The sequence below is a fragment of the Chenopodium quinoa genome, unplaced genomic scaffold, assembly GCF_001683475.1.
Source record: "Chenopodium quinoa cultivar QQ74 unplaced genomic scaffold, ASM168347v1, whole genome shotgun sequence".
In the NCBI taxonomy this organism is placed as follows: domain Eukaryota; kingdom Viridiplantae; phylum Streptophyta; class Magnoliopsida; order Caryophyllales; family Amaranthaceae; genus Chenopodium; species Chenopodium quinoa.
In genome coordinates, this window is record NW_018744729.1 from 113,070 (window position 1) to 130,703 (window position 17,634).

The 17,634-nt window shown below is 45.2% G+C and overlaps 2 protein-coding genes across 2 annotated transcripts; one reads left to right on the top strand and one right to left on the bottom strand.

Annotated features, from left to right (window-relative positions):
- Positions 1-690: 690 nt before the first annotated feature.
- On the bottom strand, positions 691-10,175 carry LOC110703538 (cytochrome c biogenesis CcmF C-terminal-like mitochondrial protein). Its single transcript, XM_021881333.1, has 2 exons — positions 9,311-10,175; positions 691-8,367 (listed from the first exon to the last, which is right to left on the bottom strand). Exons 1-2 carry the CDS (start codon positions 10,074-10,076, stop codon positions 7,817-7,819), a joined length of 1,317 nt encoding a protein of 438 aa, XP_021737025.1. The 5' UTR covers positions 10,077-10,175; the 3' UTR covers positions 691-7,816.
- A 2,622-nt stretch (positions 10,176-12,797) lies between these two features.
- LOC110703548 lies at positions 12,798-13,016 on the top strand. Its single transcript, XM_021881344.1, has one exon. The coding sequence runs from the start codon at positions 12,798-12,800 to the stop codon at positions 13,014-13,016; it is 219 nt and encodes a 72-aa protein (XP_021737036.1).
- The last annotated feature ends 4,618 nt before the right edge of the window (positions 13,017-17,634 follow it).

A 17,634-nucleotide genomic window follows, 5' to 3' on the forward strand; every position in this document is an offset into this window, starting at 1 on the left:
AGGCCTGATGTCGGCGAAAGAAAGGGAATTGCACATTCACGCCACGACCCTAATGCTTTCGATCTCTCCATCACAGCATAGGCTGCGACGAAGCCTATCACACATAAAGAAGTGGAAGTAAGGTAAGGCCAAAAGTTTTCCCAGTTTACAGGCCATACATGGAGACAACTCCGACACAGGGACACTACCTAGGGCACCGCCACGAACTAAAGTACTCAAACGATCAAGAGACAGATGACCAAGCCAAGCCGACGATGTCATAGATTAACCAAAGAAGAAGCTGTAAAAAGCCTACTTTACTTATTGAGCAATTTGAGCAGCATGTGTCCCACCACGTCACTAGGCTTTTTCCGTGCATAGCTCACTAGTCTCACCGATTCAATCAATGCGACTTCGTCCCACCAGTCGAAAAGGAAGGAAGGTAAACGAGACGAAATGGGGTCAGTTTCACCCTTCTTCGGAGCTTGAAAGTCAAAGAGTCTCATGTACTTTCTTATGGAACTATTGCTTCAAAGAATCATCCTCAAGAATTACAACATTGGCTTCTTGCTCATCAAAGGCTCAGGCTTTTCCCCCGGAGTGTTATCCTCTCTTCCCAAGAAAGAGGGAAAATGGCTGTGATTCAATATGAAACGGATCTCCGCTTATTTTCAACTCCCCGAAGCATTTCGTCCTACGCTCTTCCTCGTCTCTGGGTGCCTAGGTATCCACCGTGGGCCTTTCCTCGTTTGAACCTCGCCCTTAACTTTAAGGCTATGCCATCCTAAGGTGCTGCTAAATGGAAGGATCTTAGCAACGTCCATGAATGATATGGCTTCAAAAGGCACTGTTGCCGTCAATTATGAGTTCGCTTATTGGTAATGGGAAGTCATCTTTAGGGCAAGCTGCATTTAGGTCTCTGAAGTCGACACACACTCGTACTTGTCTGTTCTGTTCTTCTTGCGTACTGGCAAGATGTTCTAAATAAAATCTACTTGGGTTGGGAAATTGGATTCCCTTATGAAATGAAAGAAAGCGGCAGCTATGAATTTGTTCACCACTCTATGGGTTCATTCCTATTCAATTTGCATCTCGAATTCAATGTATTAATATCGGATAGAAAGATGAAATCTTTTTATCTGTCTGGGAGTCGCTCTTGAATCGAGTTAGTGAAGATACCGGAAAGCTAGTCTTCTTTTTGATAGTAAGAGATATAAATGCGGCGAATCGAGAAAGAGCTTATTAGCTTATTTCAAATTCATGGATAGAGGCAATGAAACTTTCTTCTTCTGCAAAATTGGCATATCTGTCCTTTGCGCCTCTCTATATTAGCTATTAGCGTAAAGAAAGTTATCCGTTTCCCTTATTTGTTTTTGAGGGTTCTTATTACGAGGTAGGCTAAGCATAGAGCTTGTCCCCTCTTCTCTGCCGAGAAAAAATCTTCCTTAGAGTTCTAGCTTCCACAGGGACATTGACGTAGCCGCTCCTTACCTCATGAAAGCAAGTTCCACGGCCGGATTTGTTGAGCCAAGATCAGAGCAGAGGAAGCAGTCTTGCATAAGAATAGAAGCATTTCCTGGGAAGCTGAATCGAGAACAGGTCGAAGCCAAATACAGTAATTGTTGGTGAAGCTGGTAGGGCGGGGGAAATAGCCAAGAACTCAGCCGGAACCTCAATACTTTTTAGTACCCGAAGATTTTTTACATCTTAGGGTATACTTTAGTGATAGAGGTAGGTCAGCTTGGTTCTTTACCATTTCAAAAAGCACTATTCAAGTGAAGTGCAAGATCCATGACCCGACCGCTTAGCCTCTGTAGGGGACAAGAAAAGGAGTCAGGAGATGGTTAATGTTCAATTCAAGCGACGGAAAAGCTCTAGGGATAGGAAGAAGTACGGAACCTTTTTGTAAGTATACTCGTTCGAACGCTTTCTTCCCGCTCCAAGATAAGCACCCAAGCTTTTAAATAGAACTAGATCAGCCAGCGAAAAGGGTGTGTTCCTCTTTTATTCTTTTACTGTCTTAGCGCGTGCTTCGCTAACTGCATTTTACTGACTGTAAAAAGTCCTATCCTCTTTTCTTTAGTCCCTCTCAGAAATCTTCTTAAAAAAGAATTTCTCTGGGCAATAGACCTCATTTTACAGGGAGTCGTATCCAGCAAGTTTGTAGGCATCTCAAACTATGTCCAAGCAAAGACGTCACTATACTCATTCGGGCTCTTTACCTTCGTGCTTCGTCTCCCTTAAGGGAAGCGCTTAGAAAGTTGGTCTAGGGTTAGGGTCCGCCCATAGATTGACTTCCCTAAGTTCATCTACGGTAGCTTGACCACCTTCTTAAAAGGGAATTCCGGAGGGGCTAAGGGGAAAGGGTTTTGAGGAGGAATATTACTGACTTGAAGTCCTCCTTCCTTTTAAAGAGAGCCAGCCCTTTCTGCATTAAGCGTGCAGTGGAGGATACCAGAGAATTCCTGCTAAGGTAATCCAACCCTTTTTCGATTTTATCGTAGAACTCTTGTTCAAGAAGGACTCGGGCAGAATGTCCTCGTTCCGTCTACGCCGACAAGGCATTAGCCTCTTCGAAAGAAAGGAAGATGGATGCCCAAACCCTCTATTCCGCTTTTTCTGGTCTTCCAACTCGGCTAATCGCCAGGAATGGAAATACCATAGCGGGCATCCTACGCATTTTCCTTGATATTTGTATCTTTAGAAAATATCTGCAGATGAACCTTGTGATCTAGCTTTATTTTAGTAACCACTAGGATGGTCATACCTTCACATTAGGATGTGTTAAGCATGATATGTTTGCTATGGATCTGGGAATTTACCAGCCTTAAATCAAGGAAGAATCTATTACAAATTCAACTCTCCGATTAGGATGGGTTAAGGCATGGCGATAGGTAGACAATCGAGGTCTGTTGATTAATCTGTATTTCGACAAGCCAAATAGAACCTGTAGTAAGCATGAATTGTTTGATGTTTTTCCGCTGTTGAATCAAAAATGGATGTTGACATCTTTAAATAACTTCTAATAAGGGAGTACCCTTAGGGGCATGCTCTCCAATTCGCATGATGAGTATCAATTCAAGTACCACCAAATCCGCATTCTACCCATTCTTTTTTTTATATCTTTTGCATTACTGCCAATCAGTATAGTTCCAACCCTTCTCATTCCATTGTGCCCTGGGATTCATTCGTATCTTACTTGGAATTCGCCAGAGCGATAGTTCTTCGAAAGACGTGAACCACGAGTGGTGATGGTGGTGTAATGCTTCTAGCTCAGGTGCACTTAGCCTTCACATCTACCATCCTTTAAAGCTTGGTCTATGGCGCACCGCAATCAACGGATGTGAGTGAATATGCATAGTCCTATTCTCATGCCTAATGTCTAAGCTCTATTTGAGTCCTTTCACCCCTCACTCTCCTAAGGCGGGGTAAGTGATTATTGATATCCGACTGTGGAATGCTTAGTTATTTATTAAAAGAGGAACTCAAAGTAAAAACTAGACTATGTCTTGCACACTGACTTCAATCGTATAGAGATTTACCACTGTCTGTGTCGATACCAGAAAACTACAACTGAAACCTAGACCCCTAACGAAGGGAAAGTGATTGCCTACTTTCTATGTCCGGAGACACATCCTGCACTCCTTCTTTTTTTCCTTAGCCTTTTTTAGCCTATAAAAAAAAGTACTCCCACATTTATACCATAGGAACTAGTATAGAAGAGAGGTCTTTCCTTTACGTCGTAAAGAGAAGTAGTTAAGGCCAAAGCCTCTTCTTGAAGAAAGGGATCCGATCCACTCTCATAATCTCGGAGCTCCACTCAACTATATGATATAAGATATGGAAAGGAATGAGACCCCTAATGCAGTTAAGCCGATTCCTTGTCTACGCCACTTTCTTCTTACACGTCGGTTTTTTCCTTGACTGAAGTCTTGCTGCAAAGACTCCTTCCTCCTTCGTTCACAACTCCGGTGATATTAAAAAGTTTCAATTTCCTTAGTCTTGCAACTCAGCTCTTCGAACCAGTGATTTTTGCTTCAAATTCACTTCTATTCGGAGACGGATATTTCCAATTAATTGACAGTTGAGCGTTTTACCACGTTTTTCGGGGACAGTCTAGCTTTGACCTTTGGCGGTTCCATATTGTAGCAGTTCCACGTCAGTCAAGCCTTGGCGGCGTGCTTCCCCCAGTTCTGATTCTTGGTCAATGCAGCTTTGTTGGTTCCCGCTTCTTAAAGAATCTAGCAGCAGTTTCTGTTGTCCCGGTTGTTGACTAATCGATAGTTGCTGTTGCGAACTACTTCTGCTTTGCTTGCCTTCTCTTTTTTCTGATTGCGGTAGTCCTTCTGCTTATCCTATTTTGACTTGTCAATCTAGGAAGTCTCTCCGGTTGTATCGGAAGTAGGGTCAGCGCGAAAAGTCTCTCTCAAACCCCTTAGGCGCAAGTCTCCGTTGCCAGAGACAGAGACCTTAAGTCGTAAAGCAAGTTCCTTACTAAAAGAAAAAAGGGTCTGGGTAAGAGGCGTCTAAGCAGGTCTTTATTGAGGTCTAGGTTTTCGGGTATCCTCAGATCCTAGGGGTTGTTATCTCTGAGTTCAAGGCCCTAGCCTATAAATGCTACGTTCAAGGCAGTTCATGATTCATGAATTGATGTCAATCGGGGCGCTTTCGTCCAAGGTTAAGGGAAATGGGTATCCGGTATCCGAAGTAAGAAAGTCAAAGGCCTGTCCTTCTGGCTGCCGTCCTAACGAGGGTTTTCTTCCTATAGTTAAGGTAGCTAGGAAGCTCTGGTAAGCAAGGATGTTCTTCTCTAGCCGCTGATGAGAAAGATTGCCGTTAGGGGCAAGGATTATTTGGCAAGAGAATAGCAACTATAGCTGTTGCTGTTGCGCATTAAGGCAGTTGGTCATGAGGAAAGGAAGAACTCGGCTGCCTTTAGTTCGTGCTGAACCAGGTGCTCCTTCTGTCAAAGTAAAAATCGTGCGTATCCTTACTAGTGAGTCAATCGCGACAAGAGCCCTTTCTCTAGGGAAGAATTAGACAAAAAAAAGAAATCAAAAATCTGTTAAAAAAGCGATCATCGAGGGCGTGAAGCTACTCGAATGGCAAGGAGAGCGAAAATAGATAGAGGCATTCAAACGAAAATCTGCCTTGAACCAAGATAGACTATCATCCGGCTCGACCATCAATTCCATTCCTGGATAGCACGACTATTCATTCACCACGAAAAGGTTCATTCAACGGGCAAAGGGCTAGAAGGCACCCCTCTTTCTCTAAACGAAATGCTTAACACATGCCAATATTCTTTTTCGTTTTCGGGACGAATGAATACACAAAGGGCAGTCAAGCAGGCAGGCATTCACATCTTCTTTCTTGGCTCGCAACCGAACCTTACCCGCCCTGGCAACTGGAAAAGTAGGAGGAACGCCAAAAAGGAGTTCAGCTTCTAAGCGCACATAGCGGGGGTTTGAGGATACCTTCCAGTCGAGCAAGAGCGGTTTTTAGATAAAATAAAGAAACTAGAAAACAGATCTGTCGTTAAGTCCGGCTTGCATAACCGTCTTTCGGATAACTGTTAGTGTTAGTCGGTTAGCTCCTTTTTTCAGTTGCTGTAGTTGGTAGTAGCGATAAACACTCCTATATTTATTAAAGAAAGACTTAATGAAGTGAGCTTGGTACCGCGGAAAGCCTGTTCAAGGGGGTGGAGGAGAGAAGGGACTCCCCCAAGAGAGGCCCGAGCACAACGTCTTCATGAGTTAAGTGGAGTTATAGGCGACGAACTCAATGGAGTGAGTTATAGCGATCCTGCTACTGTGAAAAAAAGATGCTATACGTGCTAGTACTCAATTTCTTTGATTTGAATTTGATGAAGTGAAGACACTTATCGAGCCTCCATTTATAGAGTGGTAGAGTAATATCGCCATGCAGTACGAATTGCATGGCAGGCACAATTCTGACTAGTTCTCCGCACTACTTTTCTGCAGTTGAAAACTATCATGCCTGTTTAATGAAAAACTGGCTGGCTCTGGCTACCTTGCGGAGCAAAGAAAATCTCCCCAAATCACACTGCCTGTATGAACAAACAAACTTTGTACAACCAGCTTACGTGGAAAAGATTCCATATTCTATGCCAATAGACTCGTGACATCCATGTACTGAGTCGTCAACAAATGAGCCGCGTTAAGAAAGCCCAAGCTTATACGCATTGGCCCACAGGGTGCCCCAATAGGGCCCGAATGAAAGACCCCAGCCTACATGAACCATCAAAGAAAGTCCTACAAATGTGAAGACTTGGTCTTGCTCTTTCCTCGATGAAAGCCCGCAGAAGGGCCAAAGCACAACAAGCCTACCCATCAAAACCCCTCTTTCTTCTACTCAACTTATAGATTGCTGTTAAATAGGTTAAGAAGGGTAAAGGTTGTCCTAAGCGGAAAGAGTTGTCTGGAAGGCCTTTCGCTAACACTCACCCAAGAATCTCCCACTTACGGTGAACAAGTCCTATCCTATTCCCTTTTTTACTAAGCCAGCCTCAGTCAAGCTGCTGTGCTCGCACAAGGCCTTTCATTTAAGTAGGCCAGTAGGCCAAAGAAGAGAGGAGGCGATCTTCTGCTCGGATAAAGAAGGATACCATTGAAAGAAAAGAGAGTGACATCTGAATTCACTCAAGAACGGAAATCACTCCCTATATAGCCCGGAAGGAATCGACAGATGCTCTTACCCCACCACACTTCCCAACAACTCAAGTAAAAGCCTGACTATTGCTATTGAGGGCATAGATGAAGAAGGCCCCCGAAAGATAAAGAAATTAAGGAAAGAGAAAGATCCAATTGAATGTCCATCTGCAATCAGTGCCATATCATGGAGTATAAGTGCCTTTTACCAGCTTCAGGAATTGACTCTGCTACTCTTTCATCCAAGCCCAGTTCAAGCTCTCAGATATAGGCCTCGTCTTGGTCGAATATCACCAACCAAGGTCATAATTTCCGGCGTTAAGCATGTAGCTAGACTTTCTTTTTTCAAGAGATTCTGTAAGCTAAGAAGGTAATTGCTTTGAAATGCCTAGTTCTTAGCTCTTAGCGAGAATAGGTTCGTAGCCAAGGTAGGGCCGAATCCACTTAAGTAAAGCTTCCCTGCAGTCAACCCAGCATTGAGTTAAGTTCCAAGCCTTCAGTCTGTCAGGTACTTACCAAGACCCACGATTAGCAGGATAAGCGCCCTTTGATGCTATATTTCCTTCACTAATGCAGTCTATTGCTGATGACCCGCATAGCTTAGTAGCTAAACGCCAAGCTAAAGGAATAGCTTTGATTGAAAGATATCCCATTTCCCCCTTCGCATTCAATAGTTTTTTTTTGTTTTTATTGAAATTGTACACCAACTAATTACGACTTCTCCCGCTTTAAAGTGAACAGTCACTGACGGAGGTCAACTCGCAAGAGGTAGGATTCCGATTCCTCGATTGATTAGTTCTCCATTCCAAAGCAACAGCCGACGCTACAGTGTAGTACCCCATCCGGGAGAAACCCCAAGAGGAGACTCTATTCTCGGTATTCAGCCAATCACTTAGACTGGCTTGAGCTAAGTGGTATGGTAAGGCCTTTGAGGCAGTGCCATATGTTGAATATTATATTGATCCAATCCAGTTTAGGCAAGTCCCCACAGTTGATTCGTGCTAACTCCTAGCAGCGGTTATGTAGGATCTCTGAGACCAAGCCATAATTCAAATGGATAATCACTTGAACTAGTATACATAGCGAAGATGCGGGCAAAATGCCTCGATGCGCTGCAGTCACTACTTTGACTCCTTTTATACAATTATGAACTTTACGTAACTTTCTCAATTCCAACGCAATTTCTCCTTTTGGAGTTGACGTAACAAACTACGCGAGCCTCCCAACGAAGCCAACAGAAATCCTATCCGAATAAAAAAAAGAAAAGGCAGTTTCATTATGGTAGTATACCAGCCGCCTGTTCTTGAACTTCCAGTTCCAATCGAAGCATATAGATCCGTAAATGGATTTGTATGGATAGCCACTTCAGTCGTGCTCGTTGTTTCTCGAAAGTATCTTTTTTCTGGGAACATGCTTAACCAGAAATTTGGATGTTCGCGATTCTTCATCCACCGATGCAGAAAATGCTCCAGTTTTCCATTCTCATATGAGGCCCAAAAGTTTATTGACAACAGGTCGGCACGAAGTGATTCATCATGCTCAAAGATGAGCCGATCGTTCGTTAAGGACGGTTTATAGATCATCAAATTCCCACAAATGGAATGAAAAGTGGGTCCATGTAAATGATCGAGACCCCGCAAACAACAACGTTCCTTCCCCATATGGAGTTCGGAACCCAAAGGCAATCGTTGAGTGAACTGTATCTTCTTTGTGTTAGTTGACCTAAGCCGCACCATTACTGCTGGGGTGGGGCTCGGCCTTCGAACCGTACGTGAGACGAGTTTCTGCCTCATACAGCTCAGGCCGAAGACCGGGGGAAGTTAAGAAGAGATGAGGAGACCCAGCAGCTGTCGGTCGGGGCGGGGAGAAGCTTGCTTCTTCACAAGCTTCTCCCCCCCAAAACCTACCCTATAGCGCTAGCGCTTCGCGTTCTTTCTATCCCATTCCATTCCGGGATAGGCAGCTAATACTAATCTAATAAGTTAAGTAGTCGTCTGATCAATCGGCTCGGACACTAGACCGCTCGTGCCCGCCCATTCTGTCTCGTCCTAAATGGAATGGCTCTTTTAGTTACGCTGCGCTCCGACCCGAGTCCCCACGTCCGCTTTTTCCGCCCGCAACCCAAGAAGTTGGCAAAGCCAACACAACATTAGGGCCGTCCCCTTCATTCTATGCTGACCCCGGCCGGGGCTGGCTTTTTGGGAAGCCCGTTCCCACCGCGCTCACGGCCCGGCTGGCCTGCCAGCGGTAGTGGGAATTATCCCGTTCCCTGGTCAAAGACTTAGTTGGATGCGGGATCTACTCCACGAGGAGCGGTACGGACGTAGATGATATCATCACGACCTCTCTTTTCGTACCGCTAGGGATGCTTAACGCCACTTCGCCAACTGGCGTTACCTGCGCGTTCGCGTCTCTCAGTGTGGTCAGCACTGGGTGTTTTCGAGCAGCGAAGCTTACACCCATTCGCATTAGTTCATCCAAAGTTCCTTACCCTTATGCACGAATTATTGAATAAGCCATCTTCCTATCAAGGTTAAGGATTCAACTGAGCACCTCAGCGGCGGGATTGAATACCCGGATCGAATCAGAGTTCACGCCGCCCGCCCTGAACAAATAGGAGGCGTGGGCCACAGGTCGCACATAAGCCGCCGGGTCGCACGACAGAAGAACACCCAACATAAAGATGCACACTCCCCCATGTGAAATATTCATCTTCATGTTCACTTTTTGGTAGTAGTCGCGACCAACAGCCATCAGCTGTCGGCTCGTTGGTAAGGCGGGGGCTTCAAGCCCGATTTCAGGTAGCACACCCCCCATGCAAGCACCACCCGACGAAGGGGGGACGGGGAAAGCTACAGGCCCAAACCCTTCGACCCTTCTTTCTAAATGGGGGCGCCCGGGGCACTTTTTCTTTTCATTTCGTCGTTGCTCATTCCCGTTAGGCCGAAGTGTTTGGCCTTTTCTTCTCCGCGCCCGCTCACGCTTCGCTGACCTATCGCGTGGTAAAGAGAAGAAAGTACGAAAGAATAGTAAACGGAGCACACCGCAAAAAGATTCTAAATAGGGTAAGTCCCCCTTGAATTCGAGAAGAAGAAAATGAAGAATGGGAACGAAAAGAAATAAGGCGTTTCTAGCTCTAGTTTCGGATGAGCTTCTCCCAATTATGTCTGGTAATAAAATAGGGCAACTTGCTCTGACCAAGACTCCACTTTTTACTCCGTCCATAGAGCGTATGAATTTCCTGGAATGTAGATAAACCAAAAGAAGGAATGAAGGAATAAGAATAGGAATTAAAGTACCATTGGAAAAAGGGGCACCTGTGGGAACATCTCTACTGACGAACCATTTCAATAGTACGGGTGCTGCCGTGCCACAAGGCACGACCATGGAAGTAATGAAAAAGAAAAAGTTATGTAGTTGGACCATCCGCTCTATCCGTTCGAGTTTCGCTTCTCTAGAGAAGATGAAAGACTAAAAAAGAAAGTGTTCGCAAGGCATACCGAAAGGATACCAATTAAGCCGACCATTAATGACTAGTTTGAACACGAGGAGGGGTCTGATCCTTTATTTGATCAGACCGCTCTTAGAAAGAGAAAACAAAAGCAAACTCTCCTAGTTCCCAGCTCCAACTACTTCTTCGTAAGTGATGTGAGGTACTTTTTCGGTTTGAATAGGGGATCGCCCTTTTTTTATTGAAGTAGCCACGACTTTGGTCGTAGTCAGTTTAAACACATAAACTTAGTCCACTTGCAGCCATGTTGATAAAATTTAATGACTTTACCAGTCACTCGCCCTCGTAAGATCATCTTACCCTGTGGTCGACATTCTATTCTTCTTAGTCGTAGGTGCTCGTTCTATTTTGATTTGAATGGGCCGAGTCTCCCGAGGTACATATGGCCGGCCCTTCGGGTGTCTCGATGATACAAAGACGAATTCCAATCACATCCCCTATCACTTAAAGCCAATCCTTACCAAAGGAGGAAATGAAATCGAACAGCCTGGCTGCCTTCTTTTTTTTTCCTTCTTTCTCCTCGACAATCAAGCTGCACGTCTTTCTAACAAGTGGCTGAGAGTTAGCAAGCAACCTTTGCCTCTTGGCAGGAGGTTCGCTGTCCCCCTCCTTTCTGGTCCGGCCGCGGTACGGCACCTGAACTCGAAGCTACGATCAGATCCGATTTGATTTGATAGGCTGCCTGCAGAAATAGTTTACCGATCGCATAACAATTCATTCTTGTGTGTAGCGCGCGGGGCCATGTCTTCCGAACGATCATAGTACGATCGCTCATCTAATATCAAATCAATCTGTAGATATCACTTCCTTTCCCCCATACCATAGCCAGAAAGGATAGCGTATCTACAGAAGAGATAATACGGGCCTTACCCTTAATTTAATTTAGTTTAGACGCGGTTCGAATGCCTTTACGCTATAGGCTGTGTTAAGCATGATTCTTTGACAGAAAATCTATTTTTTTTCATGACAACAGTCGCGACTATAAAGAGTGCGGCGGTATAAAAAATACTGCTGAATAGGCAAGAGGTCAGGTACTCTCATTCCCGATCGGATCGATATTGGCTCAAACTATCTATCCATAGCATTTCGGACTGATTCACTTCTTTATCGAAGCCTTATCCGATCCGGGAAGACCTACTAGCTACTAGAAGCGGGCACGGTGATAAAGCTTTGGCCCAAGACTTTTTGGAAAGGTAATGGACCAGAGGGAGGAGGATACTTTTGAGATACGAAGAATTATAGGATGATTCTTCTTATTCCAGATTTTTCCATATCATATAAAGGGCTAATAGAGTTGCGCTTTCTTAGTACATTGCCTTTCATTACCAACCTGTCGTCTTACAGCACGAAGTTATCAGATGTTCGCTACTCTTCTATTAAGAAAGGCGGAGAGATGTTAGCCTTTCGCTATTAGTAAGTACTCCCTTAGTTTTGACCTAATGAGCTTTCTTTACGTTGAGCTAACCCGGCGGGTTCGCCTAGTGGAGAACGAAGAAAAATTCTGGGCCGACTACGTAGACTCCATGCGCATCTGGTGCAGTGGCTTGGAAGTAAGCTACCTTGACCATCTTCCGAAGTTCTAAATAATCTACTGATCAAAGGCTGTAAGAGCGGACTGCTCTACATTCAGTCACGCCGCAGTGATCCCCGAAGTGATCTTCTTCTAGTTGCGGGACGAAATCTGGCAGCCAATTGTTGGCTCTGAATAACCAGCCCAGCAATAAGCTCAATTCTTCCATAACATAAGGGGGTGAGGTTGCGCGCGAGCCAAGTGACGTAAGTGCACAAGAGTACTTCGCGCTACAACCATCTCTTTTTTATAGGTTCTACGGACCGATGCCTGCTGCTTCATCTGAGAGAAAAGAATCATAGATATGCCGGTCATTAGAAGGAAGAACCGCCATAAAAAGATTCCTCGTGTATCATCTGTAGCAAAACTATGAACGGGAGCTAGCAATCCGGACCGTATTGAAAAGGTTCCTAAGACACAGCATAGAAAAGTCACAATATTAAGAAGCAAAGTCCAAGAATGAAGAAGGGGTAAAATTACTGAATGAATACGAGCTGTGGCTAATACCCGAGGCATAAAAGAAGCATTTTCTACGGGATCCCGAAACCACCAGCCACCCCGACCTAATTCATGATGAGCCCACCAACTTCCTGGCAAGATGCCTACGGTTAAAAAGCACCGACATGTCAAGATCCAAATTCGAATTGGTTCCTGGTCCTGGTCAGAGACCACTGTGTTCGCGCCGGCGGTCCAACAAAGAGGCAAAGTAGTGGTCTTTGTCTTTCCATTACGAAAGAAACGCTTCGCCCGCTCCCTCCCCGTGTCCACTAGCGCTCTTGTCCAGAGCGAAGAGAAGGCGAAAAAGCGCCGTCGAAGCAGCATGAGCAGGCTTCTTTTGCTACGCAACAATAGAGCAGGATAGCATTTGGCGCCCACATGTTTGAATTTAAGGGTAAAGAGCTCGCTTGTTATACGGGATCCGACGCATCCAGCAGAGCAAAGCAGCGTTCCATTCTTTTCGGCGACATCCTTCCGCATTGGCGGCGAGTGGAGTGCCACAATCCCATTCATCATTTTTGATCTACATAAGCCAAAGCCCATAGCACTGGCGACGTCTCCGGCATAAATGCAAGGAGGATGTATAGCTGATATAGGATCTTGTGGAACAGGATTTGATTCTGCAAGCGGTTCGGTACGAACGAAGAAATTTCGAACAAAAGGATCGGAACTCGCTGATAGGAAAGGAAAGAAAAAGAAAGCAATGCCAAGAGCTCCGTCAATCCGCTGTTCATTGATAGACGAAGCTCTCTCTTTATCATCTCGTGCCAGATGCAACAAAGGATGAGTCCTTTTTCCTTCTCGCGAACCACGAGAGCGCCTAGCGCCCAGAAGAGCAAAGCTCATTTTCCTTTCAGGGTAAAGCGGCGCGTCAAAAATAACTGGCCCGTCAAAAGTCCGGTTCCTTCGCGAACAAAGTTCAGAATCAACAAGAGTTCGTAGAACGAAGAGAGTGTACAACTGGGGTTCGTGAAGAACTCTACTTTTTTGTTCGTAACGAGGAAGAGATAGAATGGAGTTCTTCACGAAGTTTAAGACAAAGGAAAAAAGAAGACTTTCTCTACGGCCTCCTCGTTTTGAGACATTATGGCTTTGGGATCGACCCCGGTAACAAAGAAGGAATCCATAAAAACTTGGGATCCGACACCATAATAAAATACTACCTTCATGATTAGACCATGTCCCTGAGATTTGATAAAAGAAAGGTGCATTAGCGGTTAATACGTTGTAATTGGATAAGTTATTAGGAATATGACAGAACAAAAGACCAAGGAAAGAAAGAAGAATACACCAAAATGCAGGTGCTGCACCAAACGCTGGTGGTTGTTTCTTGTTGTAAGTGAATGCAATGAAAAGACCCGGAAATAACGAATAATGAAACAATTCATATATTGACATTTCGTGCTCATTAAAAAATTTCTGTTATTCCCATCATCCGGTAACCACAGGATGATCCACAAGAAAGGCGGCAGGATTCGAACCTATGGCCGGCCCACCCCTGACCTGCTGGGTTGGGTGGCCGGGTTAGCACCCCTCGTCGCCTCTGTACTCGAAACAGATGCGCTTCGCTACCCAGCGCGTAACCTTGTCTCCTCACTATAAGAGAGTAGCTGCCAAAACAAGCTCTCTAAGGCTAAGGTCGCACCTCAGATGCGAAGTCAACAAGGGAATCGCTTGAGAACTAACGGCATACCTGAAGTTAGCTTGTGTGCGCATAGCCTTATCTTATCTTTTAAGACTTCCTTTAGGAGGCTAGAAAGTGTTTGTTTTGAGGGCAGCTAAGCCTACTTCTCATGCCCCCACTCATTGATTAGCCGATACGAGAGATGGAGTTAAGCTACATCAGCTATAGAATCGAACAATGGACCGGAAAGCAACCAAGATCGGAAAGAAGAGCTGGCAACGTTTTTCCTTCTTCAGAACAAGCAAACTAGCTACTCCTATTATAGCCCCTGAGGTTATAGATAGTTTGTTTAGTGTGGTTCTATAAAGAGATTCTTATTAGTTAGTAGAAAGCCATTCCCTGGGAGTTCCACCAGCGGCCTGAAGGCCTTCCCCCTGGCTCCCGCTTGTGCTTCTAAGACCTAGACTAAGAAGTAAAAGTAGACTTACTTCTTAGCTTCAGGCACTTCCAAGTCACCTAGAGCAGGCCTTAATGACTTACCGACCGAAGGCATTGGTACGTACTGACTTGACTGCGCTTGGATTCTCGAACTCTAAGAGCGGATTGAAGGAAGACATCCGATTCGATGGCATCTGTCCGCTTTCAACCCTTTGCTCCTTCTTCTAACTTATACAGCTTTCTGTAATTCCATCTAATTGGCCTATCGGTGATATAGACTCTTCCTGACGAGTTGCCTACCAGGTAGCTGCCTATAGCTTTTACCTAGTTCATTTCCTGGTAAGGGGATCTACTACTTATCTAAATAGAAAGATAGGGCCAAAGTCAAGTGATTCAACTCAAGCACGAACCGCTACCTCCTCTTCTCCGAGTTCAGCAGAAAAAAAGGAAAACTCGTTAGCTCATAACAGCGCATTCGTTCACTCAAACGGCGCATTTGTGAGCTCCAAGTCCAAGAGCCTATCCGGTATGAGAAGTTAAGGGTTAATTTCTCTTCTTTAGCGAGAGTCGAAAGGTCGTGAGCCAGTGGCTATGGGGAAGGAAGGGTCTAAGTAAGGAGCTATTGATAGTGACGAACTTTCACGTGGTGAATTGGGCTTTGGCTAGGAAGTGGACAAAGCGTCTCTTGCAAAAAAGGGTGGTTAGATAAGTAGGTAAAAAAGAGTAGCAGTCCCTCTTTTTTGACTCTCTTGAGTAAGCAAGTAAACTACCTTCGACTAGAGATTGGCTTGGTAGTTCAGAGTCACCGAGGAGAGGAGAGGTTGAGAAGAAGACAATGAATGGAATGGTCCGGCAGTCGTTCTAGAAGATCTACTTAGTCTTAGTTCAGCTAGTCCAATAATTAGATCACCGCGAGCGAAGCTGCTCTAGGTGGGAAGTGGAGAAGTTCAAGAGAAATTCATTCTTTTCAGGTCAGAATCTGATTGATTTTGCCCTCCCTCAAGTGGTATACCCTTGGTTAACAACCGACATGTGAGATTGTATTTTAGAGATTGTCTCGGGGAAGAAAGGAACTGAGAGAACAGAAGAACTTGATCTTAAACTTATTTACATATGCTATTTTAATATCAGCTTTTTACTTTGGGGGTTGGTTTCAGGAAATGAGAGCATTGACATTCAATCTGGCATATTCGCTTACGAAATTGAGTTCTTAGGTCTCAAAGCCTGATTGAAGCGTTGTAACATCCACTGACTAAAAGAACGACATAGATCAAATCTTCCTTTTCGTTCTACTTAGGTGGAGCAATCTTAACTCACGACAGAATATAAAAGAAGACCACAGGCCTGTGTAGACACCTGAACGAACTCATATGGACACTCTTCAGCCCGAGGACAATCTTTCAAATACACAAAAATGGACCTTTTTTTATTTTCTTTGCTGATTCCTCTCAATGAAATTTTCCATGTTGCACTAAGTTACTTACGGATGTATGCATGCGGTCCGGGAACACTTTGGGGTGAACACCCATCCAAACAAGTAGAGTCAATAGTTCAGCATTTAGGCCATAACATCTAGCAAAAAAAATCTTTAACCCAACAAGTGCTCTCCGAACCAAGCTAGATAGTTTCCTATCACTAGGCTCACCAACCAACCTGGACTTTGATTCTTATTATTCCTACCGGATATCAAAACCATAAGGATTGTTTCCAGCCATGAGTTCCCATATGACATAAGCGCTCTTGGGTGGGGTGGGCCATTCCATCCAATTTTGGAGAAGGGGCCCAATCTCGTATTTGATGGTCGGCGGGGCGATAGGCTTCGCTTCTACGACTGCCTTCCCGGCCGTTGCAAAGACTGAGCGAGAACGGTAAAGAGCGATGTCGTTGCGCGGGGATGCGATTCGCCAAGCTAAAGCTGCCCGGCCCTACCGGATTAGGAATGCGAAGGCCTTTCCTTCGAAAGTTTTTTGAATTTTTTTTTGTAGTGACTTCGAATCAAAAGGCCTCCCCCTTTTTCTCATTTTGTTTGAAGCGGGCCAAATAAAGAATGAAATGAAGAAATAGGAGAAGGTACTATAAAAATTTTTTGGTTTAAGGGCTGCTCGCTCTACCGAAATACCAAAGGCTTTCGAGGCTTACACCTCTTACACGACCTAAAAAAGCTTTCAGTAGCGCCCTTACTCTATCAAGTAAGCAAATAGGAATTACCTTAAAATCTAAGCCTTTTGAAGTCCCAGTAGTTGTAGCTGTGGGTAGGGCTTTCGTTCTTATCGCTCCGGGTTCCGATCTATATGACCTCCGGACGGTACAAAGTAAACTTATTCCGTAGAGGCAGGTAATAACCTAACTCTGTTCAACGGGGGCCCTACGTACTTGTCCAGTCCAGGACAACTGAGATCTTCCGTTCTGCGTGCGTGGGAACAGCTCAAACAAAGAAAAGTCTGGTCTGAATTCAGGCACGGCCCGCCCGTCTGCTGCTAGGTCGGGGAATGGCGCCAGTCGAGGGCGCCGCTATGCCCCTTAATCATATCGAATGGTCCTTCGACCTTCGTTTGATTTTTGCGGCCGGCATAGATCTCATGAGACCCGCCCACTATTACTACGAAAAAAGAGCCCTGCCCTTTTCCTTCGCTACTAGGAGAGTAAGCTACTTCTATTAGCGAAGGACCTTGAGTCGAATTGATCGTGTCATGTGCAACGTCCATCAATGATGGTTCATTAATGTCCATTGATTTAGACTCCTTCCCTCTTCCCAACTACGAAAAAGAGCGAGAGGCGAAGAGCAAACCAAGAACGGAAACGGAAGTCTTTTTACTCCCCAGTCTCTCTTAAATAAAGCTCGCCAAGGCGACCTGGGCAGGTCGGCCGGGTCTTTCCCTGTTGTTCTGTTTCCGCCACGAGAAAGACGCACGGAAGAAGTATGCCCAGCGCGCAGAAGATCCGTTGATAGTTTCTGTTGTCTCGGTAGGGAACTTTACGATCTTTTCCCCTCTTGTATTGAATCAATCAAAAAAGAGGTCAGCGCTACGGCCTCCTATTGTTTGATCCAATATTGACCAGGGACGAGCCCCGACTTCCATAGGTCCTTGGTTTGACCTCCTTAACAGGGGTCACCTTGCTTTTAAGAAAGCGGAGCAGGGCCAATTTATCGTACTTGCTTAGTGTGTCCTCCTTTCGTCGAGTGCTCTTCCCGGTTCACCGGGCTGTTAGCCTACCAAGCACTTGCCTGCTGCTCCTGCCGCCCGCTTGGCGGGCGGAGCGCTCGTTATCCTTACTGTTCTCTCTGCGGGGCCCCCTCCCATTGCTCTAGCCATAAGCAATGGCAGCTCCAGCTCGCAACCAC

Excerpts from the sequence above, each read along its gene's own strand:
- LOC110703548 (XM_021881344.1), top strand. The coding sequence starts at position 12,798 with ATGCAAGGAGGATGTATAGCTGATATAGGATCTTGTGGAACAGGATTT.
- LOC110703538 (XM_021881333.1), bottom strand. The coding sequence starts at position 10,076 with ATGGTCCAACTACATAACTTTTTCTTTTTCATTACTTCCATGGTCGTG. Across the intron at positions 8,368-9,310 it reads TATGTTGGGTGTTCTTCTGT|CTAACACAAAGAAGATACAG; the intron begins CGTGCGACCCGG and ends GGCTTAGGTCAA.